Source organism: Uloborus diversus, chromosome 3 (genome assembly GCF_026930045.1).
Source record: "Uloborus diversus isolate 005 chromosome 3, Udiv.v.3.1, whole genome shotgun sequence".
Taxonomy (NCBI): Eukaryota; Metazoa; Arthropoda; class Arachnida; order Araneae; family Uloboridae; genus Uloborus; species Uloborus diversus.
Genome location: NC_072733.1, coordinates 185,605,106 through 185,631,818, shown reverse-complemented (window position 1 = coordinate 185,631,818; position 26,713 = coordinate 185,605,106). Strand labels below are relative to the sequence as shown.

Genomic DNA, 26,713 nt, shown 5'->3' with positions numbered 1-26,713 from the left:
ACACTTTTGGGAGCCACTGTAGCTGAAGATGAAAGTCTCGCTTGTCCCATCATGCACCAAAAAAAAAAAAAAAAATCTCTAACCTTCTGAGACACGAAAATGATCTTTCACAGTTAGCTGAGTTGATTGGAATCGGTGAAAAAAATAATTTAAGCTACAAAGTTATGTTAGAAAACGCATCTTTAAAATTTTTCTCTTTAAAAAAAACCATGCAAGTTTAAAATTTGTGCTCTAGTCTTCATTTTTCATCATTGAAGTACACTGGCTCTTCGCAAAACAATTCTTTTTGCTTCGTTCAACAACTTTTACTTGTAACTGAAATATTTTATTTATCTTGTTCAATAACCTGCACATATAATATTGAACTTAGATTTATCACTAAATCTTGTGTTAATTTCATTAGAAACTGAATGAATCTATTATTTGATACAAAATATAGAGTTAATCATTTGACTTTGCATCATCATGTGGATTTTTGTCACTTTTTTATTTATTTATTTTTTAATATGGCCAATAAATCCAAATTAACAAGAAGCTCTTAATAGGAGCTCGATCAAGAGTTCTAGCTTTAACTTTTGAAGACCATTTTGTACCTCATCCAGCAAAAGTATCTGTTGATGCACGAATTTTTTTCAGAAATAGCGTGTCTTTTGTCAGAAGTTTCCGTGAAAGTATACAATGTATTGAACTGCTCAAATATGCCTCTTAACAGGAGGAATCAATGTTCACTCACTAACTGAACGTATATTTAAAATATGAGCGCAACAATGAACTCAAAATACAAAGAAACTTCTCGTAAAAATCGGGCCAGTCACACTGCACTGCCCTTTCACATTAGAAGCAGAAGCATCATCTTAACACTGCACTTACAAGTATGAGGCATTTAAACCATATGAGGAAATTTCTTCTTTAGTTGAAACAAACTTATTCTCCATCTATTTTTTTTATTATGAAAGTTCTGAAAATGATTCATGAATTTCAAAGTTTTTATCCAAATAGCGAAAAACACTTGCTTGTGGCTGGACAGGTTTCGAGTTTCATCAACTTTTACTAAAGATCATCTGCAGATTTTTTTTTTTTTTTTTTTTTTAACTTCCTATTGCATATGATCACTGATTTGCGCGTTAGGTAAATTGAATTTCCTGATTTCTTAATATTCTGCGCAAAATATTTGGGGGTGCAACCGCCCCCTCTTGCTCCCCCTATTTGCCGCCCCTGGATGGGGTTGAGGTTCCTTCCCGAGTATTTTTCCTTACTGTAGTCAATTTCAAGCTTTCACTAGCGATATTAGGGGATCGAATGCTCTTTCCAGAAATTTGCACAAATAAAAGGTTAAAAACGCATTTTTATTATATGTGCAACGTTAAGGTGACGGGAAAGGTCCAGGGGCTGTCTTTCGCTGTAGAGCTCGGGAAAACACGATTATAGACTCTTTGGGGACGTTAGGAGAGGAATTCTTTCGTGATTTACTTTGAAAAATTTTCAAAATTGCAGTCATTAGAAATAGTTTTACGCAACTTCTGGTGAATTTACGTTACTAGGTAGCTCTCCTCCGGAAGTCTTCCGACATTGAACACTTCAATTTAGACTGTAACTGGTGACGTTTGGGAAATGAAGAGGGTTCGGAGGCATTCACTGGAAAAGTTGTGCAGTGAAGTCTGAAAGGAGCAATTTTAGTCAATGTTTGGTTAAGTTTAGAAAATGGGAAGTTTTGGAGGTTTTTTATGAAAATATTTTAACAACTAAGTCTTCAAAAGGTGGCGTTTTGTTTGAGAAATGGAAAAAGTTCACCGGCTGTCTCTTTTTTTTCTTTTTCGAAGTTTTGGTCATAAAGATGTGACTTAAGGTTTAGGTTTGGGAAATATAGAGGAAAGAGGATTCCCTGCATACTCTTGACTCTATCGGCCTCCTTTCCTCCCGAGATCTCTTTCAAGAAGTCATTTTTAGGTTGTATATGAAGAAAAACTGTTCGGGGATTTTCTCGAGGAATTTTCTAAAACGAAATTTAAAGCTATCTGTGCTGATATAAGGGAAGGTGCTCGGGGGGAACCTCCGACATTTATAAAAATTGAAGTCTTAGGAGGGCAAAAAATTGTCTGTGTTTAAAGACGTTTAGCGTGTAGAGAGAATTTGGGAATCTTCTTCTGCTAAATTTGGAAATTGAAGTTTAAAGGCACAATTTCTTCCATCTTTTATAGTAATATTAGGAAAAGAATAATTGTTCGGAAACCTTCTCCAGAACTTTTTCGAAATCGAAGTCTTTAAAACGCATTTCAGTCTTTAAAACGCTCTTGGACAATGCTAGAAGACGCGTTGGAGTTCGGGGGCTGTCTTCTGAAATGTTTTGAAATTGAAGTTCTGAAAACACAATTTTAATTTATATTTTGATGGAATGCGTTGATTCCAAAGGAAATGTTTCAAGCTTGAAGGCCTCAAAATGAATCTTTTTTTAGTCACGTTAAGGGAACAGACAGTGTTTGAGGAGTTTCCCTACAAAATTTCGACATTAAAGCTAGAAAAGCAATATTAAGCTTTTTTATGGTATTGTTAGGGGAAGGAGATTCGGGAGCCCTCCGTCCTAAAAACATATTTTAAAGCTCAATTAGGGGACGATAAATATAGATAGGTGTAGTTTCACACCAAAAGTAGTTTGAAATTGAAACGCCAAAATAAAATTTCATTCTATGTTTGTCCAAAAAAGGGGTAAAGATTATGTAAATTGGAAAAAAAAAAAAAAGCTAGAACAATTTCTGCAGAAATATTCGAAAATAGTGTATTAAAAATGCAATTTTAAGTAATCTTTAAAGACATTAGGGGGCTCACTCATCAAAATTTTCCGAAATTAGAGGTCTAAAAACAGTTTTAAGCTCTGTTTGTAAAAGTATTGCAGTATTTAAAATCTTCGAAAATTCGGTTTTATCCAGTGCAAGTTCTGACCTCATTGGGCGGTGGGGGGGGGGAGCAATAGCCCCATTAGCCTGAGAAAGATGTAAAATATATGACTGTGATAATTTGAAACTGATAACTTCAGGTTAAAAAACATTGATAGCATCAGGACGAAGCTATTTCCTACAAGCCTTCCCATGCTATTGCAAATCACATTGTAATCTGTTGTAAGTTTTGACCGAATCGGAGAAAGAACTACAGTTCCTTTGGCCCCGCCCTCTGCCCCAACTCACCATTAATACGCCACAGTATATATTTATTTAAATATAATGCGTATTATTTAAATTCGGAAAAGTATTAAAGTATATGAAATCTTTGAAATTTCGGTTTTGTTTAGAGGTATTTCTGACCTCATGGAGGGAGGGGGGCTATAGCCCCCTTAAATAGAAGTTAAATATATATGTCTTGTTTAATTTGAAAACTAAAACTTTCAGATTTAAAAAAAAAATGATTGCAGAATGAAACTGTTTCCTCCAAGCCATCCCATTCCATTGCATATCACAATTTAATCTGTCTTAAGCTTTGACCAAAGAGGAGAATGGGAGAGGCTGCAGTCTCCTAGCCCCCCCCCCCCCTCACCATCTATTAATATGCCACTATATAGTGTAGTATATTTAAATGTAATGCATATTTAAATTCGCAAATGTAATGCAGTATTAAAAGTCTCAGAAATTTCAATTTTATTTAGTGTAAGATCGGACCTCAAGGGGGGACTATAGACTCCTTAGCTCCCCCCCCCTCTTGGATGCGCCACTGCTCCCCCGAAAACGTTTCAAAATTCAAAGTTAAAAAACGTGATTGTAGGTCATGTTTTCGTAAAGTTAGGGTGATGCGGTTAGTAATCGTTTATACTGAGGGTTCCTCGCCCCCCCCCCCGCTTGTAATTAAACCTTATAAACACAAAACTTTATGAGGTAGCAACTCCACAGATCAAGGGTATAGCAGTGCTAATCCACTAGCTCAAAATATTTTTTTTTTGGGATCAAAGCAACCCATACCTTAAGTAAGTAGAAGAAGAACAAAAATGGAAAAATTAAAAATAAATTCGAGCCCGATGTATAGCTTTATATTAAGATGAACCTCGTGGGTCAGAACGCATATAAAATTAAATATATTTATTCATATTTCATTTTACTTTATTTATTTATTTTATCGATTTATTTTTTGCTTTCAAACATTAAAAACCACTGTTGTGACTTTTCAGCACGATTTCTTGAATCTCTCACTCTTTTTCCCCAAATATATCTCTCTCGTTATAAAAACTTACTAAAACGTAATATAATAGCCAAAAAAAGTTTAAGCAGCAACACTGCATCTTGTGACTCGCTATCTACCAATCACAAATCTAAAGAAGCGTAAAATATGTGTTAATATTTTTTTAGATAGAGAGATTAAGTGTGCTGAATTCTGTAAGCTGCAAAAACTGTTTGAAAATTTTCTCAATAGCAGTGCTGATTGCTGAAAATAAAACTTACGTCATGAATGAAAACTATCTTCCACTATATGTGCCTAATTGCTTCAGGGCACATAATTTACTACTCTAACAAATACTTACTTCCATTGTTTTTGTGAAAAGAATATATTTTTATATAAAAGTGTGCGTGTTTTCTGTATTCAATGAAAACGAAACTTTATAATATCGTCGGCACCATGCTGAAATTGCTAAACTAACGAATGTGAAAAATCGCGATTCGCAATTTTCAAATTCAGTGGCTTGCCGCAGTATTCAAAAAAGGCTCTTACTGGTTAAAACTACTTCAAACCATAGTTTTACACTTAATGTTAAAAATAAAAATTAAAATATTGAAATTAATTAAACGCGTTTGGTGGGAAAAAATATTGCTTTGGCTTTCCTGAGAAGAGTCAATTTTCATTCTTTAATTTAGCATGATGCCAACGATATTACGCAATAAACAAACTTATTAAACGATTAAAGTGAAAACCCAACGTAAAAAAAGCCTAAATTCTGAAAAAAAAACAGCATGTTTTTCTAGTTTTGTTAGTGAGTGTTTTGCACTGATGAAGACCTTTTAAATAGCTATAGCATGTAATAGCTATATAATGTGTTTTTTTTTTTTTTTTCAGAGTTTGTGCTTTATTAACCTTGGATTTTCACTTTAATCATATCGTAGCACAAAGCTCATTTGATCATTTTTCATTTAACCTTATTAATTATCAAAGTGATTAACATTAATTGCATACCAATTTCCCTTTCCTAAGGGTTACAGTAATTTTCATAATTCGAAATGCATAACCATTAGTTTCAAGTTTTTTGTTGAACAAGTCAGTTGAAATATGTCATACTTTCAAATTTTAGTTTTCAATTTACTTTTCAGACCGGGGAAAAAAAATCTAAAATCGAAGCCTTAGGCCCAAAATTCCTTTACACAATATATGGACCTTTTTTTGCAAATAAGCGGAGTCAGGCGAAAAATGGCTGACTCCAACTTCAAAAATTCGAGCATTCGACTCCGACTCCTTCAAAATCAGTCTGACTCCAACTCTCACTCCGACTCCGCAATCACTGGCAGTGTTAAGAGTCATTTTTTTTTTAAGCTGGACACTTTTGATAGTAGATGTCTTCAATTTTCGTAAAAATTTCAGGATGTGTTAGTGGTACTAGGATAAGAAAAAGGGAAGTTTCTTTTTCTAAAAAACTGATTTGTTTGTCCTTGAGTAGGGGACCAAGTTTAAGGTCGTGGAAAAAAAAAAGAGCTAAATATATGATTACTTTGCTTCAAAAGCAATGAGTGAACCTAGCTGATTCTTTTAAATGTGGATACTACTTGATACTAGGTACATGCTAGCATAAATATTTTGGTGGCTCACTCATGGCTTTGAGGGCAAAAGTCAATTAAAACTGCTTCTTTTTTTTGCCTTGTTTAGGCCTGGATATTTGCTAAAGCCGTGAGTAACCCTTGAAATAAGTATATGATTAACTACTCACCACAGTATGGTGATAAGAAAAATATAAAATAGCTTTCGCTTCTCTTGACTTAAGTAGTTAAACGGTCTCAAAGTCGATGATCTTTAAAAAATGTCCAAGTTTAGAGGTCAATAACTTTGTTCGCGACGGGTCAACAACTTTGGGACACAGCTGTAGTTATAGTCCGAGTGGTGCAGTTTAAGATCCAGGTTAGAAACCCATGGCAACTAATCAACTTTTTTAATTACGCGATCCAGGACCGTGCTGACTCTCCAAAGAGGGCGGTGGAAAGACTAGTTGGGGGGGGGGCAATATTTTTAGATGCATGTTCATACATCTTGGGGAGGGGGGGGGAGATATCGCTCCTGGGAAATTTCTTTCAATTTTTTCATTCAACTCCAAAAATTATAATTTATTTCACCTCTTCAAATACATCTTGTTCTACTACAGTTAGCGGGGCCGGATTTAGATCCAACGCAATCCCTAAGCTATTTCAGGTATATGTTTCCTTTTGTAGTCTGGTCATCTTTTCTGTCGGTGACGAAAGATCTATATCTCTTTTTTTTCCCCTGTTTTGTTTTCTATATTTGTGTTCACATGATGTAGTGTCTTTCCTGTGACACATAAAGTCGTGCTTTTACCTTTTTTTTGTCCGTTATAAAAATACATAGAAATTCATAGAATGTCCTGAAATTTCGGAGGTCCGGGGGTTTCTCCCCCGGAGGAAATTTTGAAAAATAGATATGAAATTCTGCATTTTGAAGCCTTATGAAGGGTAATTGGAATTACAAAATATAAGGGGAAAATAGCCAAACAAAACTTTTTTGACGTTATGTACTCTTTTGCAAATTAAGTTAATACAAATTTTAAAAAGAGAAAGAGCGAGGGAGGAGAAAAGATAATGCATTGTTACTTGCTCACATCGGCTTTCGGTACAATTAGTTTTTGATCACCCTTCCAACCCACCTTCAAACACAACAATGAATTAAACATCGAATGATCAATAGTAAAAAATGCTTTTAAATAAATGGTGCACAGGTTTAGAAAATAGGTAACCAGATAGTAACATAAGGATACTGCCCATTCGGACAATTCATAATCTAAACATTTCATAAGAAATAAATTGAAACACACTTTGCTTAAGAGTTTCAAAGACTTATCTAATTATTTTGAAAGATTCCAGAGCAATTAAAAATAATTTAAGGACTTCATTTGCACTTTCCAGTCTCTAATATTTTAGTACTTAATTGTATAGTTTAAGTTTTACAGGATTGCTCTAACTTTGTAAGAAACAGCTATTTTAAAATTGAATAAAAAAATAAGCTACAGATTCCTCATTGCAACATTTTTTTTTAAAATCAAATAGTGTATAGAACATCAAAAGAAAGTTAGAGTATAAGTAGTAGACTATATATATATATATGTATATATATATATATATATATATATATATATATACATATTTTTTTTTCTCCGTGCTAACTGAACAGATTGACAACATACAGAAGTGGGATAAAAGCAAGTAATTCAAAAGAATTTCCAAAAAAATTGCATTTAGTCAGGATATTAAATAAGTAGCAAGATATGAAACATGTGCGTTACCTTTTTTTTCCTTCTAGTAATATGTAACAGAAACGTGAGAACCATGATTTTTACATTTTTGATGCAGGATGCGATGCAGCAACTAGATGAATTTGACATTATTTCTCATCCCTCCCCTCCTCCCCTTCCCATTGTCCCATTTGATAGAAATTTTAAAAGTTAAGGTTTGTATCAAACTATTCCAAATGTTTCAGGTTTCCAAGCATCATAAAACGAAATTTATATTTTCTACTTTTCATTTTTTAGGAACGAATCATGCAATTTTTCCTCAAATTACACAACAAAAATATCTACGAAGTGGGGGACTGTAAGTAGTAAAATATTGTGAAATGACTACTTCCTGGGTGAATATTTTAAGGCGCTCCTTTCCCCCCATAGAGAATGTGGAGAAAAGTATCGAGCATTTTTATATTCATAATTATATAATTGAACATGCAATCCGAAATCAATGTATACCATAAAGGACAGGAATTAAATCTAATCAATTTGTATTCTAAAAACCATTTTTGAAAAGAAAAAAAAATTAAGAAAAGAATTTATTGTTATGTAGCAAAAGCTTAGTTTATGTCACCTTCTCATATCGCGGCGCACGGAGCGATCCCCCCCCCCCCCCTCGGCTGTCCCTGCTCATGGCCGTCCTAAGAAATGACAACTTCTGGAGCGACCATTTTCTTTCGCCCCCTTCCCGCACACTGAAGAGGTGAGAAAAGTACTCTCTCTCATATCTTGGCGCAATTTCACCTCTTCGGACGGCTCCGAAGGACGAATATTTTCCGGTGCTCCCCCCCCTTACCCTTTCCTTTTTCACACAGAATGGCAGAAAAAGAGCCGGACAGTTTTATATTAATTATTACATAATTGAAAATGTAATCCGAAATCTATGTGAACCACATTAAGACACGAGTTAAATCTAATCTATTTGCACTCTAAAAAACAATTTTTAACAAAAACATTTTTTGTGCAGAACTGAGTGATCATCGCTTTTTTCCCTCCTTGACTTTATACAATGTTTCATATCAACTCTTTTAAAGAATATTTAAATAGAAACCATCTGGTTACTCCGGGGAAAAATCTTCCTTTTCACTGTCCAGAAAGAAGGAATGTCATCAGGTGTTTTAAACAGAGATGAATGGCTGAGAGTAATTTACTGTTCAGAAGTTGCCGAACTTAAAGCCCTCGAACGCTTTAGCCGAACTAACCTCCCCCCCCTCTTTTTTTTGTATGGATTGGGACAGTGGCGTAGCTAGACCCGACTTTCGGGGGGGGGGTTACTTCTTTTATATATATATATATATATATATATATATATATATATATATATATATATATATATATATATATAGTATATATATATATATATATATATATATATATATATATATATATATATATATATATATATATGTATATATATATATATATATATATATATAGTAGCATATATAGCATATATATACATATATATATATATATATAGTATTATACATATATATATATATATATATATACACATATATATACATACGTATATATTATTATATATATTATTAATATATTATTATTATATATATATTATTATTATTAATATACATGTATACACATACGTAATACACATACACACACATATACAGAGTTGATATTAGATAATATTATTATTATTATTATTATATATATGTATTATTATGACATATTATTAATATACACATACATATATTATTATTATTACACATAATATTACATACATACATATACAATGTACAATGTAATGACAATCGCTTGAACTCTTCCTCCTCTCCTCCTCCTTCCTTCTCTTTGAGATCAACTAGCTGTCCCCAAACCCCAGCTACGCCCCTGGATTGGGAGCTCTTTTATTGCAACTGTTGTTGAGACTGGAAAACCAGCATCTTTATGCGGGCACTTTCTGAAGAGATTGTTTTCCCTCTTAAGGCTACATTCTACTTGAATAACGCAAGATTTTCATATTTAATTGGTAGCTGTTACATTTATACTTTAATATTACGTTACGTTAAGCGTTAATCAATTACTCTAAAACGCCTGAGTCAATAACTTTGAGCCTTTGTAATTTTTGACACATGTCAGAAAACCATGAGCTCTAATCATCTCACTCAATTAAACGGTCCCAAAAATGATGATTTCAGTATAAAAGAGCGTTTTTTCACGAGTTTATACACGTGCTACTCAAAATCTTACGAGGCTCAAACTCGCATAAATACTAGAACGAATCAACAGCCTAATGTACTTTAAGCTCCCAAAATTTCATGCTTCCGGTGTTATAAAATTTTCTGTAATCTTGACCACCACAACAGGGCAATTCTTCTCACAAATCTGATCCGCCATTTTGGAGCACTATATTTTGGACATCTTTGATCCTCAGAGGATTCGGCTACGCCTCTATAAAATTTAATCCCATTCGGGGGGAGGGGGGGAGGAGACAGTTTGAAAAATTATGTCAGTTGACGTGGAATCACTCTGATATAATCATGCACATTTCACCCGCATCTTTTGTTATTGTCTAACAAACCTGTTTTTTTTTTTTTTTTTGAGCAATCACGATTGCTTATTGCTTTCATTTGACTGTTTTGATATGCTGTCATTTTATTTTCCCGCCAACACCCTCTGCAGCATCCCCGTCGACCGGCTCTTCACGATGCTGCTCCTATAGCGAAAGCCGTCTCCAGGTTGCGTCAATATCCTACACTTACACGCATACATACACGCACGTACAAACAAACACATACACACACATACATACACCTACACACATACACAAACACATACACACACACCTATACACAACTACCCACACACTCATGCCTGCACACAGACACAAACACACAAGCCTACCATACACACACTCGTGATTGCGAAAAACATAATTTAAATTCAAGATGTCAAAGTTCAATTTTTTTTTTTTTTTTTTTTGACGTTATATCAATATTTTTATTGACTAGCGATAGTCAATTGTTAGTTCCTTAATTTTTCTATTCCATGAATTTTATGGTTGCACGTTCTTTCTTTTGTTAGTTCAGATATGAATTTTGTTTCTCTTGTGGTTTAAATGTTGTTCTATTTTCCTTATATAAATCTTGTAGCTTAAATATTGTTCTGTTTTCTTTAGATAAAACTTGTATTTTTCGTTTTAAAAGGTTCAATGTTTGTATTTCATGTCATGCTGCGATATTCTGGACTTTCAGTAACCCTCCCAGTAAGCAAAATATCTTGCCTCAGTATTGCATAAAGGTTGACATGCAAGAAAAATCATCTTGCATTAATGCTGCCTCAATGTTGTTATGTTACTCCCTTTATGCTGTCAGCAGGCTGCCACAATATTGGCTGACAAGGTGTATGCAACATAATATCAGGAAAATATCAAGGTAGGCTGCTTTTGTAATATTGCATACGTATTGATATGACAGGATAATATCAAGATGTTGTCATGACAGCATGAAATCAAGGTCTAGGCAAGATGATCTTGCTTTTGTAATATTGCATACGTATTGATATGACAGGAAAATGTCAGGATACATTGACATGACAGTATGAAATCAGCACGTTTGCAAGGTGTTTTATCTATTTATTTATTTGTATTATTTTCACTTGAAACTCGAGAATTAAATTTCATTCTGTAATTATTTCTGTTATTCTTCAAGATAGTTTTCTAGCCTAAGAATATTTCCTTAAAGCTGACATCTGATCGGAAATTCATATAAAGGTATTAATAGTACTCACAATTTAATTTAAAAAGTGAAAGTTTCTTCGTTTTGCGTAATACTTGACTTATTTTATAAATTCATGCTTCTAATTGTATTATAAAGACATAAAATGCCTAGTTAGGAATAATTGCGGAAGTTTTTATAACACATTTAAGAATAAAGAAAGTAAAATAATAAATAAGTAAATAAATACAATAAAGTACATTTCCAAATGGATGTCAGCATTGAAAATATCCCATGGACAAAACACATGAATTTATCTTAAAGAATAACATAAATAACCATTGAATAAAATTAATCTTACTCATGAGTTTGAAGTGATAATACGAAATTCTGGGCTTCATGTCCTTCGTTTCGAAGTCTAGGGACGAAAAAAGTTATTTTCGGCCATTTCTAACATTGATCGCACATCGTCTGCGATATGACTTGTTTAGTACTATATTAATAAACAAATGCAGTTATCAGTCATTCATAAGTTATTCCTAAAACAATACTATTCCACACTAATAACTAAGCAACCAACTTAACGAAGCCTAAAGAACGCAACGACAACGCCACGTGCAGCTCCTCTGAACCGACTGAAATCGTAGGTCGAAGGAGGAAGATGTGCCAGCAATTCGAGGGACGCTGGGTAGAAAGAACTGTGCGCATGCGCAAGTATCAACGAAGGTCCACCTGTTCTATTGTGTACTAATTACCTTGACGGCGACAGCATGAAATCAATACATCTTGACGGCGTCAATATGTATGCAATGTTGTTATTGTAAGGTAATATCAATATTGATATTTTAAGATGAATGCAATGTTGCATACGTGTTGTTATTGTAATATTGCTTTTTAATCTTTATGCAAGCTTTATGCAGTATGAAACACGTCAATATTGACGCCGTCAGTATAATATCAAGATCTGTCAAGATTGATGCAAGAAATTTTGCTATTAGGGCTTGCTTGTTTTGTGAGATATCGGGGACTAGTGCTGCTTTTTTAGGTAAATTTCGCCAGCAGCACTCACGAAACATCTCATGGTTTTTCCCTAACCTTGGGGAGTACCCCCTGATGAGGCCCCAGGGTATTTTGGGACTTTTACATTTTTTCCTTCTTTTAAAAGATTTTTCGTTCTTGTTCAATCCTTATATAGCTATCATATATATATATATATATATATATATATATATATATAGGTATTTCTATAGAAATTTTTAATGGAATTCTATAGACCATTTTCATAAGGGACGTATAGTTACGCCGCTGAGGGGGTGGCACATTTAAAATTGCCTAGGGGCGGCGTGGAGAATGGAGCTAAATTTTATTGGAGTTAAATTTAGCTCCAATAAGTGCAACCCATGTTTTCCAAAATTGTCTAGTGTTCAACCAATATTGACAGCAGAGTTCATTCTTTGATTTCTACCGAACACGACAAACAATATTATTTTCTACTACATATACGTACTGCTGCTTTAAATTCTATTTTGAATCAAAAATACATCAGATAATGCGACAATCATTAACGCTGCGGAAAAAAAAGTTCCTTGCGCTCATTTTGACACCGTTATCGTGAACCAAATTAAAATTTAGAAACAACACCATGCGACTTGTTGGTGAAGAAAATAGTTTTGGACGTAAAAACGAGCTATTTTTCGTTTACGAATGAAATGTGCTTCGAGAACTCCACTAGATGTCGCTAGATGTCCTCTTGTATCTTCCATCCGTCCACCACTCCTCACCGGAACCGGAATTGCATTGGCAAGTGGGTGTATCCATGATGTTATGTATCTGCAGCCTCAAATGCTCCTATCCCCTGAACTCTTTGAAATGGCGGCATTAAAATAATACATACTTTCGACATTTAAAGGAGAAAACAAGTTTTTTTCTGAGAAATTTAACTCCAGTTTATGCATATTTCGTGAGTACTCATTTTATTTATTTTTATGCTGTTTCCCGCTGAAAATTTGCTCGCTCTGTCGGCGAAATCTCGCAGTATGCTCTTCCTAAGTGCATACGTTTAAATGTTTACCGGGCACGAAAATTTGAACTTAGTTTGCTCGTTGTTACATGTGCGAGTATTTCGACTTTTTTTTTTTTTGAAATTTATTTGTTTAGAGGTTATAAGTTATGACAGTATTATGGGTTTTAAATCTTGGTTGTCACTTGTTATTCAAATAACTCCACGCATAAACTTAAATGTCCAGCCTTGACATTTTTCGTGTTTTTATCGCTTGTTCCTTATTTGATAGTTAAAAAACTCCTTTCTGAAGTTTGAGTTGAGAATATTTTTTTTTTTTTATTTTACTGATAAGCGCTATTACATTTGAATTCATCATGCTAATTCGTTAATTTTTATCTGGAATTGCTTTTTAGAAAAGTTACTGTTTTTATGATTATTGAATATTTCTGCAGCTTTCGTGAATGTTTTTTCGGTACCCTGGCAGAGTTTAAGCCTCAATATGTTAAACAATTGGTTAATTTTACGATTTTCGTCAGTCATGTCCATACTTTGTTTATTTTAAGGTGAATGTTATCCAAATTTACTATTTGAAAAGATAAGGAAAATATTACCTTAAAGGATTTAAAATTGAATATCTGTTGACTTAAGCCTCCTGTGTAAAATCCAATTACATAGTCTCTTTTAGTTTCAGACTGCATTTTCTTCTTTTATAATTAAATTTTTTTTTTCAAATCTTTTTTTTTCAATGCTGCCAAAAAGATATCCCCAACACGATATATTGTCTTCTCTGAATTTAAGATAACACCAGGATAATTCAAAATAAATTGATAAATTGGTGGTTATTGCTTCTTCGTATATTTTCTTTTTAAGTCGAACTCTATTCAATACAAATATTGGTGAAGTATGAAAATTACAACGGCAAACAAACTAATGACGTCAAACAGATAGAGCATATGGTTTCAAAACTAGATGCCCGAGGTCAGCCTATATTTTTACAAGTCATTCGCTGATGTACTTGTGTAAAATTTGTACCAGTCAAATTCGTTTGAACCTTGATTCTTTTTGGAACAAATCTGATATACCCCCTTCTTGGCGACTTTTTCCTGTTGGCGCTAAAAAAGCGTCGCCAAGAAAACTATGTATGACGTCATATGTCATACATCGTTCTTAGCGATGCTTTTTTAGCGCCAACAGGAAAAATTCAAATTATGTCATTAATTATTTAATGAAATTAATGCATTAATTTTTTTCCGTTGTTTCTCCGGGATACGAGCCCTCGGTCTCATAGTACTTTCGTAATGAGACCTCGGCTCGCCGGCCCTGCCTCGGTCTCATTACGAAAGTACTATGAGACCTCGGGCTCGCCAGGACCTCGCTGCCGCTCGGTCCGTTATCCCTCCGACTTTTAATATACATCACAGTCGGATATAAGTCACAGATCTCCTCCGTTCAGTATACAATAAAGTCACAGATTTTATGTGAAATTAACACCATTTTTGTGCTACAAAAATGCCAACCAGACCAAAATACAAACTACCAGAAACACACTAAAAACACAATAATTCAAAATATGTTCACTTACCTTTTTTACTTTTCTTTTACTTCCTCACGTGAGGCAGTGCACATATGTTCCGCTCTTAGGGAAATTATCCCATTTTTTATTATCATTACTTTACAAAAATATTTAAATATAAAATATATATATAAAAAATCTATTTAGGACTCCGGTACGTCCAAACGTTGGACGACCTGACGAAAAAGAAAAAGAAGATTCATTCAAAAATTTCAATTGATACATTTGGACAACATCACAAACCGAACTCATAATTAAAATAGAAAATTCAACTAAATTAACATCAAAAAACAACAAGAAAAAGAATACTCTAAAATAAAGTTTGAATTGAAACTTTATTTTAGAGTATTCAACTTAAAATCTCCCTAAGAGCGAAACATATGAGCACCTACCTCCTACCACACAAACACGTGCAAAAAGACAAACTTCGAGAAACTACTTTCCAGCGTTCAAGTTGCAAAACCAGGGTTGCCAAGTTATCGCCTTATTGGCGATTTTCGTATCGAGCGAAAAATTAAAATCTCGCCAAGAGGGGGGCATATCAGAGGAGAGCCTTCTTTTTTTTTTAAGGTTTATATTTAAAAGTAGTTTCCATAAATCACTACAAATTACTATTTACACTCACAACACAATTGTGAGTGTAAATAGTAATGTGTGAGTGTAATGTGTGTGTAATGTGTGAGTAAGTGTGAGTGCAAATAGTAGTGCAAAGTGAGTACATACAAATTACTACTCACTACATTACTTTTTTTAAAAAGGAGTGTGCTACACCACAAACTACTAAAAAATGTAGCTACTGCAGTAGCGTTGCTACTTGTAGCATGATACAGGGTCCATTATGAAAGTAATGAGCATAATGTTATTGTGACGCGACGATAGATGGCAGCACGGTAAAACCGGCTGGGAAATGTGATGCCCGATATGCCCTTTCAATGCATCCAGTCGTCAGTTGCTTTCGAGCAGTGTGAGCGGAGATAAGTGCCTCCGCTTGAAGTATGTTTTCAACTTTTGCAACATAACGCAATGGAGCGTTCGCTTGAACAACGATACGCCATAAATGTTTTCGTGAGGCTTGGAAAAAATGCAACCAAAACATTCCAGATGCTGCAAGAAGCCTTCAAGGACGATTGCATTTCAAAATCACAGTCTGGGAAGTAGCACAATGCAACCAGCCACACAGCCTTCATCATTACCAACTTCATGGCCCGGAGCAACACCCCGGTGATCCCTCACCCCCTTACAATCCCGATTTAGCTCCATGTGACTTCTTTTTGTTTCCGCGAATCAAGAGAGAGAAAGATGGAAGGAAAACATTGGGAAACCGTGGAAAACATCCAACACCATGTAACAACGTTCCTGAGAGGCATTCCCTTCGAGGAGTTTCAGAGTGCCTTTCAGGCGTAGCAAACACGTCTTCGCAAGTGTATTGATGCAGGAGGAATGTATTTTGAAGAATATTGAACATTTGCACAAATACCGACCAATAAATATATTTTGCCAGTAAATGCTCATTATTTTCATAATGAACCCTGTACTTCCAACTACTGGGTAAAAGTTTTTTTTTTATAAATAACTAAAATTTTTTACATATCACTGTATGGTCTATTACAAATTATCATGACAATATTTAATTCTAAACCTGGACTTGACTATCAGTATGGCTTGACTATCTGTTTTCACGGAATAAGCTAACATTCATAAGAATCAATTATCAAAAGTTAAAACACATAAGAGCCAAAGTCTTTTCTTGTGTAATTAACACAATTCCCCCTCTCCCCCCCCAAAAAAAAGTCAAAATAAAAATGAAGCCTTTTTTGCCTTGGCACCCTGCATGTATCGTTGTCAGATGCTTCAATAGTGTCCTAGATTTTTGATTCTTTTTAAGTTTGCACGTTTTTTTCCCCTACTATTTCAGTTAAAATTAAGATTTGGTACTTTGACTTTCATGAAAGTAAAACAAGTTAAGGAAACCCCTTTAACTATTCATCGTATTTAGCAGCAGATTCGAACCTCCATCAAGTGCTCAAACTATTGAACTAATCCTTCTTCGGCTTTTCTTTTGGAATTCACGGGATGAACGAATTTCGTGACTTTTACATTGCCCGTTGTAAGCATATAATAAGCGGTGAGAGAGCTAACAATCACACTAAGAATATTTGTTTATGTACATTGCTTCCTAATGTTTAATGTATTTGGGAAGTGAGATTAAATTGAACAACACAAGGCGAAATTAAATCCTTTTCCATCACTTTCACCGGTGGTTTGCTGAAAAGATTCGGTTTTTCGCCAATGTCCTTGATTTCACATACCAAATGCATTATTCCCTTTAATGCTGATGTTCACAGGGAAAAGTCAACATTTACCAGGTTTTCTACTTTTACAGAAACAATAACGCAAGAGAGACTGATTAGAGAGAGGGTACCGTAAGAAAATTCTATTTCCTCGAGCTGCCACAAGTTGGAAAAGTTTGGGAATCCTTTTTATATACTGTGTGTCGTTAAGTACACAACAATTATAATAATTTAATAAGCTATTCGTGAGTTTTTTTTTCATTGTTTTGTTTGCAATATGCTAAAAAACTTTTACTGTCTGTGATCATTGAAATTGCCCGACTGAAAAACTCTTGAAGTATTTTTTTTAAGTTATATGATAGTTTGTTAATTGTTTTGATGCTTTTGTATTTCTAGTTGATTTGCACTCAGCTTAGCAATGCCTGCAGTACGAGGAGAGGGTATGCGTGGACTTGCAGTTTTTATTTCCGATATTCGAAATTGTAAGTTCCGTTCTTTTTTCTGTTTTGTTGTGCTAAAATAATAAGCAATGTTGGTGGCAGAGGGTAACAAAATGCCCTTAAATATATTAGTAATTAAAATTGGTTGTTAGAGTAATGCTGAGCTTAATTTTGCTATCCAATTTTTACCACTCAATATAATCTGCTTTAATGCGTTTCTTCCAGTTGTAGCTGGTTGAAATTCGAAAGTGTGTCATTGGTGCATTTTAAAACTGAAATTTTGATTTCCTCAAACAAAGAAGCTTTTGGTTTTGCTATTTGAACAAATTAGCCTTTTTTTAAAAAGAAATTTAAGGAAGAACACATTTTTTTAAAGAAAAGGTTTGTCCTTCTACTTTGGTCAGTTCCTTATTTCTCGGCCCTTTTTAAGACAAACCTTTTTTTACAATGCCTAAAAAGCAGCTTGCTCTATGAGTTGTTGTTACGTCTTCGTTCTCTGATTCAGTGAAAAATTCAGTGAAATACCCTCCACACCGTATCAGGCATAGAAGAAAATAAACCTGTTTTTACCCGATAGAATATGAAAAGTGCATGTGATTTTTACAACAGTGATGGTCATACTGAATATCTGAGATTCTAAAATTAACACTGATTCAAAAATATCTTAACCCGTTCGGGACGGCAGTTCGCAGAAGATAGCGCTCCCTCAGGACGGCAGCTGTTATACGCGGACTGTGCGCACATGCTGGAACACTTTCTCCCTCTAAGCCTAATACGCAATTTTGAAAGTACGCATACATAGTAATGGATAAAATGTATATTTTAAGCAGAAATGAAGCCATTTTTTAATATATGATAAAATATATCAAGATTTCAATCATAACAAGAAATTGGATGAAAATAATTGATATTTAACAATAAAAATGCAAAATATATTGTTTTTTACAATAACTAAACATACCAAAATTAAACAATATATTTTCTGCAAAACAGGAAAAATATTTGCGCTTAATATTATGAAATACTTGAAGAATATTGTAACAATTAATATTTTAAAGCCGCATGAAAAATTTCAAAGCACAGATAAATGCGCATTGAGCATTTTACACTCATACGTAGTGTTACGTCTTTTATTCTGCTTTGAGCAAATTACACATTTCCGTCTAAGTTCTTTACCTTCTTTTTCAGCATATGATTTTTGATAGTAACTACTGTATGAAGATCTCCAACAAAAATAATTTATAGTTTCAATGTGACCTAAAAGAGCCATCGATGGTTCGGTCATAAATTAAGATATTTCCTCCTTGGAAAGATAACATGTTCACCATGGCTACCAAATGAACACAAAAGTAAAACCTCTTGCTAGAATATCTCTTCCAATCCTATTATAAATGGAACCGAAACTAGAAAGACTCACTTCAAAATGAGTATGTTTCCCTTCTCACTTGCGAGCACATGTTTATATTTTCTTTCACGAAATCCAATAAATCAAATACACTTAACAGATCCCATTCTGACGTCAGACAGAGAAATACTAATGCAGGAGAGCAATCATTTGAACGGAACATTAAGTAACCCCATCTAAGAGTAAGCATTTCGTTCCAAATCCAAAACGCACAATAGCGTCGTTAGGCCCGCTGCGCACTACTTACTGTAACGTACGGATGCGTTTTTCGTCTCTGAAGAGCCACCTAGCGCTGATGCAAAAGACGCATCATTCGTCCCGAACGGGTTAATGTAACATCTGTTTTCGTTGTATACCTACTAGGTATTTTGAATCTTCTTTTGTCCTATCCAAGTATAATCTGGCTCCGATAATTTGACTGCCGATTGGCTGAAGCTTAAACTATTCCATTTGTTAAAATAGAGGTGAGGAAAGCCTCTACTTATTTTTCTAACTACGACTTTGCATTATTGTAATTATCAGCATTGTGCCAATCTAAGACGGAGTTGTGTCAAACTCATTTCTCCTCTTTCAACCGAGTATATTTTAAATTTGGTTCAATTAGTTCTGCACGAGCTTATTACAAAATGTTTACTAGATAACAAATGAGTTTTGTATTAATTCTTGCCTCTTAAATACTTATAATCCTGCTGATTATATTCAACAATGTGTTTTATTATCGGCCAGTTTGTTGATATTTTCTTTGTCGGACAGGATAATGCATAAAAATTTAATTATATCCATCACTGTTAAGAAAACGGGGTTTTGTGATGGTGTCTTACATGTTATTTTTTGCAACTGATTTTATGCCCGTTGACACTTGCCGATGAAAAATACTTTACGGATGATGCGTCCAAAAATTCAAAGCAATTTGTGTAGCTCGATGAATGAAAAGGAAGTGGATTTTTTTTCGTTAATTTTGGGCAGTCTGCTCTCTAATTCCAAGAGCATTAATCTCGGTGCTTCAGCAGAGAATTAGAATCAATTACAATCAATTTTTTCGGGGTCTTGACGTTGAAATTTTTTGTTGGAAGAAATACTAGCTTCAATTTCAGCAACATGCATCTTTTCAAATCAGTACAAAAGTTATTTATATCGCTTTTTAGTGTAATATCATATCGAAAATTGATTGCAGCATATTTCTCGTAATAGCTTATTTAATTGTGGAAAGGGAAAAAAATTCTTGAGTGGCCAGTGGCCGGTAGTTAAAATTTCATTAGTAGCAACTTTTTTTTATTTTTTGACAATCTCGAAAACTCATTTCTGCCTAGCAGCAGTCATTCAGCAACCAACGACAGCATACTTTGAAGCTTTCGAATTTTTCCGGGGGGGGGGGGGAAGGATGTGTACTCGACGTATGTTACAGCAAAAACCCGCGCCCACTTACAGGTAAATATGCATTGATTTCCCAAAGTCAGGGAAGCCAACTTACCCCCTCTCCCGCCCCCTCCCAATTGATGGGCCTGCTTTGGAGACTACTAAAGTTTGTAGCAATATCTGTAAAACCTTTTGATTTATTTTTTTTCTCATTACTTAAAACAATCTGTTCTCTTGAAGTTGATTTATGGATATATTATTCATACTTTATTCATCGTAAAAAATTTTCAGGGGAGCTGGAGTGTTGTATTTTGCATGAAATTTTTAAGAAATATTTGTTGCTGGTGATCGGGCCAAGGAGAGCTCTTTGTCAATTTGGTTGCTGGACCCCCTCCCATGACATTTATACCATTCCGAGCCGGCTGATATCGCTTCTTGTCGGCTGTGGCTTAGCGATTGACTGATTATTTTTCAATCGTCATTTTTTATATCTTTCAGTCACCCGGTGGCGGCCGCTAGTTTTTTCTTTAGATTGCAGGGATTATTATTTCTTTGAGCATATGATTCGATACCTGTCAACATGTTTAGCATTTGGGATTGGTCTGCAAATGATGTTACGCTTTGAGGGGGGGGATCTTTGATATTGTGACAAAGAAGCTGGGAGGGAAATCAGAAGTGTTGAAAAAAGACTTGACATCATTTGTAGACAGCCCCTTCGCCCTCTCGAACCGACTCTTCAGTTATAAACTTCAACAAATTGCATACATAAAGCATCCACAGATGGCATTAAACAAAATAGATGAGCTAAAGGCTGAATCTTTGGTGTGAAAAAAATGGTGTTAAATGGTCCAAGTTTCAGGTAGAAAAATCGTTAAAATGAAAGTAAAACTTTTGGATCTCCCCGAGACTTCCGCCGCGAAGCACAGAACACAGCGAACCAGTCCTACTGTAGTTCGTTGAAAAGTATAGTGGTTGACATTATTCAAGTAGTCGACTGCTTAGAAATTAGTTTTAACTCTTAATGTAGTATCGAATCTACAGACTCCTAGTAAGTAAGGCGTGAGATGACTGTGTTTCCAAGTACGCCTCATGTCAGTTTTCAAGAAAAGTAAATTTTTCATGGTTGTGTAATGCTTCTAGACACTAATTCCATTAACCTTGGTTTAACGTAAATTACATGACAAATTGAAGCAACGAAAATACCACATGTGCAACACACAATTTGATCATTTAAGATTGCCAAGAAATAAAAGGGTACCTTACCACAAGTAAAAATGCGGGGAAATAAGTTTCTCTTTTCACATAAGTAAACTGAGGGACGTCCCGAGCCTAACTTTTTTAGTGGGGAGGGGGGAGGGATATGGGCGCCCTTGATGCGCAGTAAAAATTTAATTGCTTTAATCATCGATATTTTATCAAATTTTGAACATTTTAATTTCAAATTTTTGGTTTTTTTATTTAATTTGTATGCTGTCAAGATTTCTGAAGGTTTGGTAAGCTTTGATGGAAGACTTTGCATGATATGAGCCAAAAAACTTCAAGTAAAATTCATAGTTTTGAAAGAAGTGCTTATACTTTCGTGAATGTCAGCGCTTTTTCTCAGCTGTTTACGAGGAATAATGATCAAAAACATTCCTGTTTTCCTCAATTTGTTACTGATCCCCGAAACACAAGTGTGATGTAAATTTTATTGGAAAATGGCAGCTGGAGCATACCTTTTATGTGGCAAAAATTACAAAGGAATTGATTTCTTATTTCTTGAAAAAATCCTTGCAAAAGGCCAATTTTGGAAAGTCCCAATACTTTTGGTCATATAGTGTATATCTATGAAAAGAGACATTAGGCATAATTAAATATTAAGAAATCATTACACTATTTCAAAACTGTCACACTGTCTCCAATCCGAATCAGTAAAAATCTGCCGAATAAGATTTTTACTTCCTTTTACAAAAAAGGAAGTATTGCACTTACGAAAAAATTTTCACTCAAAAATCTGCCTTAATTTCCATTTTGCTCACTCCTGAAGGAATGTTGGGTTTTTTTTGACCTGGCCACACGTGGATATATGCCTACGAACGTACAGACACCCAAAATATCCATTTTAACGACCCCCGAGTTAATTACAACGAATTTTCTCGTGACATTTGTATATATGTGTGTATGTACATATGTATCTCGCATAATTCAAAAACAATATGTTCTAGAAAGTTGAAATTTGGTATGAAGACTCCTAGTGGGGTCTAGTTGTGCACCTCCCCTTTTGATTGCATTCAGATGTTTTTAAAGGAGTCTTTTGCACTTCTTTGGGGGCGGGGGAAATCATTAGTTATTTCGATGCAAACTTAAGTAGTGTTATAATTTGACGGACACTTGGCAATATATTGGCAAGCTTTTTGCTGCCAAGTTTTGTCGCAAAAATTTGGCGATTGTTTTTAATTTTTTTTTTTTAAGTTTTTAAATCTGGTTCTAATTGAGCCAATGTTGGTGAATTTTAAAGAGTTAACCACTGAATCACATTAAAATTGCCAATAATAGGGAAATAAATCTGTGTAAAACTTTTTTTTGCTTCGATTCGCAAGAAACTAGGGGTGAAAATATTTAGTGTTTCCTTGCTTACTCCAAGGCGCTTTTATCATTAAATTGGCGTAAAAGGAAGTCATGTGATGCACACATCAACTCGTTTTTGGAGGTCCTAGTGATCTCCCATTGGGCCGTTCCTGTAAGTCTCAGAAGTCTCTGTAAATCGTTGAAGAGTAGTAGTTTGACATCATTGAAGTAGTGAACCGCTTGAAGTTTGATCATTGCATCCTGATTGAAATAACTTAAAACTTATCTCGAAAATAGTAGTTCAAGTTTCTTTAGTGTGTATTTCACCTAGTAGTACAAGTTAAGAAAACCAAGTAAAGAAAGTTATCTAAAAACCAAATGTATATGGCATATACCACAAGTTTGTGTAGATCATGAGAGCGTATCCAATTTAAATACGTATATCCAGAGCTGCCAACTTTTGAAAAATTTTATTAGTAGCCGAGTTTTATTTGGGGGGGGGGGGGGATGGAGAGGACAAAACGGCACATTTAATTACAAATGCAAAGGACGCAATGAGTAATTTACGTTTAAATTCTGTACCTCAGAGCCAGACTAACTTTCGAAAATTGATATTTTCCGTTTAGTGCATTGTATATAGAAGCCTATTCCGCATCAAATCATATGAACAAAATTCGCAAAAAAAAAAATCCTTTTAATTTTTTACATGGGTTAGCACGAGTCCCATCCTTTGCTTATGCCAGAAAGTTTTTCTTCTCTCCTGTAAAATTAAGATATGTCCTTCTGGTTCTGAGGTACAGAATTAACAGTAGAACAAAAGTAACACTTTATCATTATTAGTTTTTTTTTTCGAAGTAAAATATTTTTTTAAACATTAACTACAGTAAGATTATTTTGCTTATTTTTAAACAGATATTTAGAATTTTACTAGGAAATCAATATGATTATAATATTATTTTATCTGTAATGACTGAAAAATTTCCTGTGATTACAAATAAAAAAGAAAATCGTAGGTTTCGGTCACGTTTTCGTAGTGTCGTAGTGCAAGGCTGTAGTTCGTAGAAACTACGATTTTTTCGTAGTGGTTGGCAGTTCTAATACAAATACAAATGTGACGACCAGCAACAGGCTCTGGGCCCAGCTAGGCTGGTCCTAGTCAATTAATTAGACCCCAATGAAGATCAATGGCCCTCTTAAAGCTATCCACCCCCTTGCTCATTACCGTCTCTTCCGGTAAGCTATTCCAAGTGCCCACGACCCTGCTAAAGTAGTAGTTTTTCCTGATTTCCAAGTTAGCCTGAGATTTAAATAGCTTAAAACAATGACCCCTTGTCCTGCTTTCCCCACAAAAATTTAATCCATTTACATCTTTCATTTTGATAAATTTAAATAACTGAATCATGTCCCCTCTGACTCTCCTTTGCTCCAGGCTATACATGTTAAGCCTATTAAGTCTGGTATCATAATCTAAATCTGAGAGTCCCCTTACTAATTTAGTTACCCTTCTTTGAACCCTTTCCAATACAAAAATATCTTTCTTCAGATAAGGCGACCAAAACTGAACAGCGTACTCCAAATGAGGTCTTAATAACTCCTATATAAAGGCAGAAGAACTTTCTTAGATTTGTTTGAAATAGATCTATTGATAAACCCAAGCATTCTGTTGGCTTTGTTACTAGCAATACTGCACTGTTGACTAAACTTGAAGTCCTGATTTATTAAGATACCCAGATCCATAACATTTTCTGCCTGATTTATGACTGAACCCTGTAAATGATATCTCATACGCTTATTTCCATGACCTAAGTGTAGCACTTGACATTTCCCTACATTAACTGCCATACCCCATTTATCTGCCCACTTCGTAATATGATTTAAATCCTCTTGAAGCTGATTTACTTGTTCTTCATTTTCGACAATCCCCATAACTTTTACATCATCAGCAAAACAATTCATGCTTCCAGAAATATTTTCATTGATGTCATTCATAAATATAATAAACAAAAGAGGCCCTAAAACTGATCCCTGAGGAACCCCACTTAAAACATCACTCCAATTAGAATGATTTCCTCTCACAACTACTCTTTGCTTCCTACCAGTGAGCCAGTTTCTAACCCAAAGTAAAGTTTTTCCTCCTATTCCTATGTCAGCTTACTTGCTGAGAAGAGCAACATGCGGTACCTTGTCAAAAGCTTTTTGAAAATCAATATAAACAACATCCACACATTTTTTGTTATCTAAAGCTGAGGTAACCTTGTCGTAGAAATGCAATAAATTAGTAGTACAGGATTTACCTTTCCTGAAACCATACTGCAAACTAGTCAACAGACTATTAGTCTCTAAGAACTTCATGATCTTAATTTTGATCAAAGTTTCGAAAATCTTACAAATCACCGAAGTCAAACTTACAGGTCTATAATTCCCAGCAATACCTTTAGACCCCTTCTTGAAGAGTGGCGTTATGTTAGCCAGCTTCCAGTCCTCTGGCACCGTCCCCGAGTTATAAGAAGCATTGAAAATAATCAAAATAACATCCACTAATTCATCTGCACATTCAACTAAAATTTTTGGATAAATATTATGTGGTCCCGGAGCTTTAGTTGCTTTAATCTTTTTCAAATGAAATAAGACCTCCTCCCTGGAAAATACAAAATCCTCAAGCTGTATAATAGCTTGTGTCTTGTTAGTGTCAACTGTTGAGATACAGTTATCGTTAAACACACTGGAAAAAAAGTTATTTAGAACATTTGCAATATCCCTATCGTTTTGGATTAAATTTCCATACTCATCAACCAAAGGCCCAATTTGACTGTTTCGAGCTTTCCCAGAATTAGCGTAAGCAAAAAACCTCTTAGGGTTCCCATCAATGTCATCTGCCAGCCTTTGCTCCAATTCCCTTTTCTGAATCCGTACCAAATACTTAAAATTTCGCCTTGCCTTACCATACTGGAGCCTCTCCGCACTCTGACCAGTTTCTTTAAACTTACGAAAAGTGGCTTGCTTATAATTAAGAGCTTCTTTAGTCTCCCTGGAGAACCACATGGGCCAAATTTTGGTACTAACACCTTTTCTCCTAAATGGAACATAGTCCCCAATGGTTTTAGCAAGTTTATCCTTAAATTCCGTCCACTGCTGATCTACGTCGTTATTTTCAACCCTGACGAAAAAACCTCTTTCAAGCTCTGCCTAAGTGCAACAAAATCGGTGTTTCTGAAATTGGGCACAAACCTAAAATTATCATCTTTACACACTTCAAATTTAACCCGGAACCTAATGCTGTTATGATCACTATCTCCAATATGCTCCCCTACACTCAACCCTTGAACAAAACTATCTATGTCACAAAAAACTAGATCCAAAATGGCCTCCTCTCGAGTTCCCTGAGTTACAGCTTGATCTAAGAAACAGTCACCAATTACTTTTAAAAATTCCTCATTTTGCCATTACCAGGATAAAAATTATTCCAATCAATACCCGGAAAATTGAAATCCCCCATTATGATAACGGATCCTTTACTGGACATGTCACTTATAATACGGTACATCTGTTCATCTTGTCCCTGGTTTGAATTAGGTGGCCTATAAATGTTTCCAAAGCGTAGCTTTTTGCCCTTACTGCTCATCAACTCCAGCCAAACCATATCAATATCAGTAGGCTTATCATTTATGACCAATTCATTGCAGATAAAATTGTCTCTAACATAAAATAAAACCCCACCACATCTTTTACCTACTCTATCCTGTCTGAACAAATTATACCCAGCAATATGTAATAACTCTGCATCAGATTCGGTAGCCCATGTCTCTGTAATGGGTTCTGCGTATATCCTGCATAACATTTTCATTCAACTGAAGGTCTATGGCAGAATACAGCAAAACATTCTGTTTCAGAGCTGTGGGATTTCTTTGCAGAAAATCATTTTCTCAAACAAAGGGCATGTTCCCTATT

General features: G+C 34.7%; 1 protein-coding gene across 1 annotated transcript in view; it reads left to right on the top strand.

The window, feature by feature from the left end:
- Positions 1–12,972: 12,972 nt before the first annotated feature.
- Positions 12,973–26,713, top strand: part of LOC129218439 (AP-2 complex subunit alpha-2-like) — an 87,117-nt gene continuing 73,376 nt past the window's right edge. The window contains exons 1-2 of the mRNA XM_054852705.1: positions 12,973–13,111; positions 17,414–17,499. Coding sequence (XP_054708680.1) covers positions 17,436–17,499 — 64 coding nt within the window. The 5' untranslated portion in view covers positions 12,973–13,111; positions 17,414–17,435. The remainder of the gene's footprint in view (positions 13,112–17,413; positions 17,500–26,713) is intronic.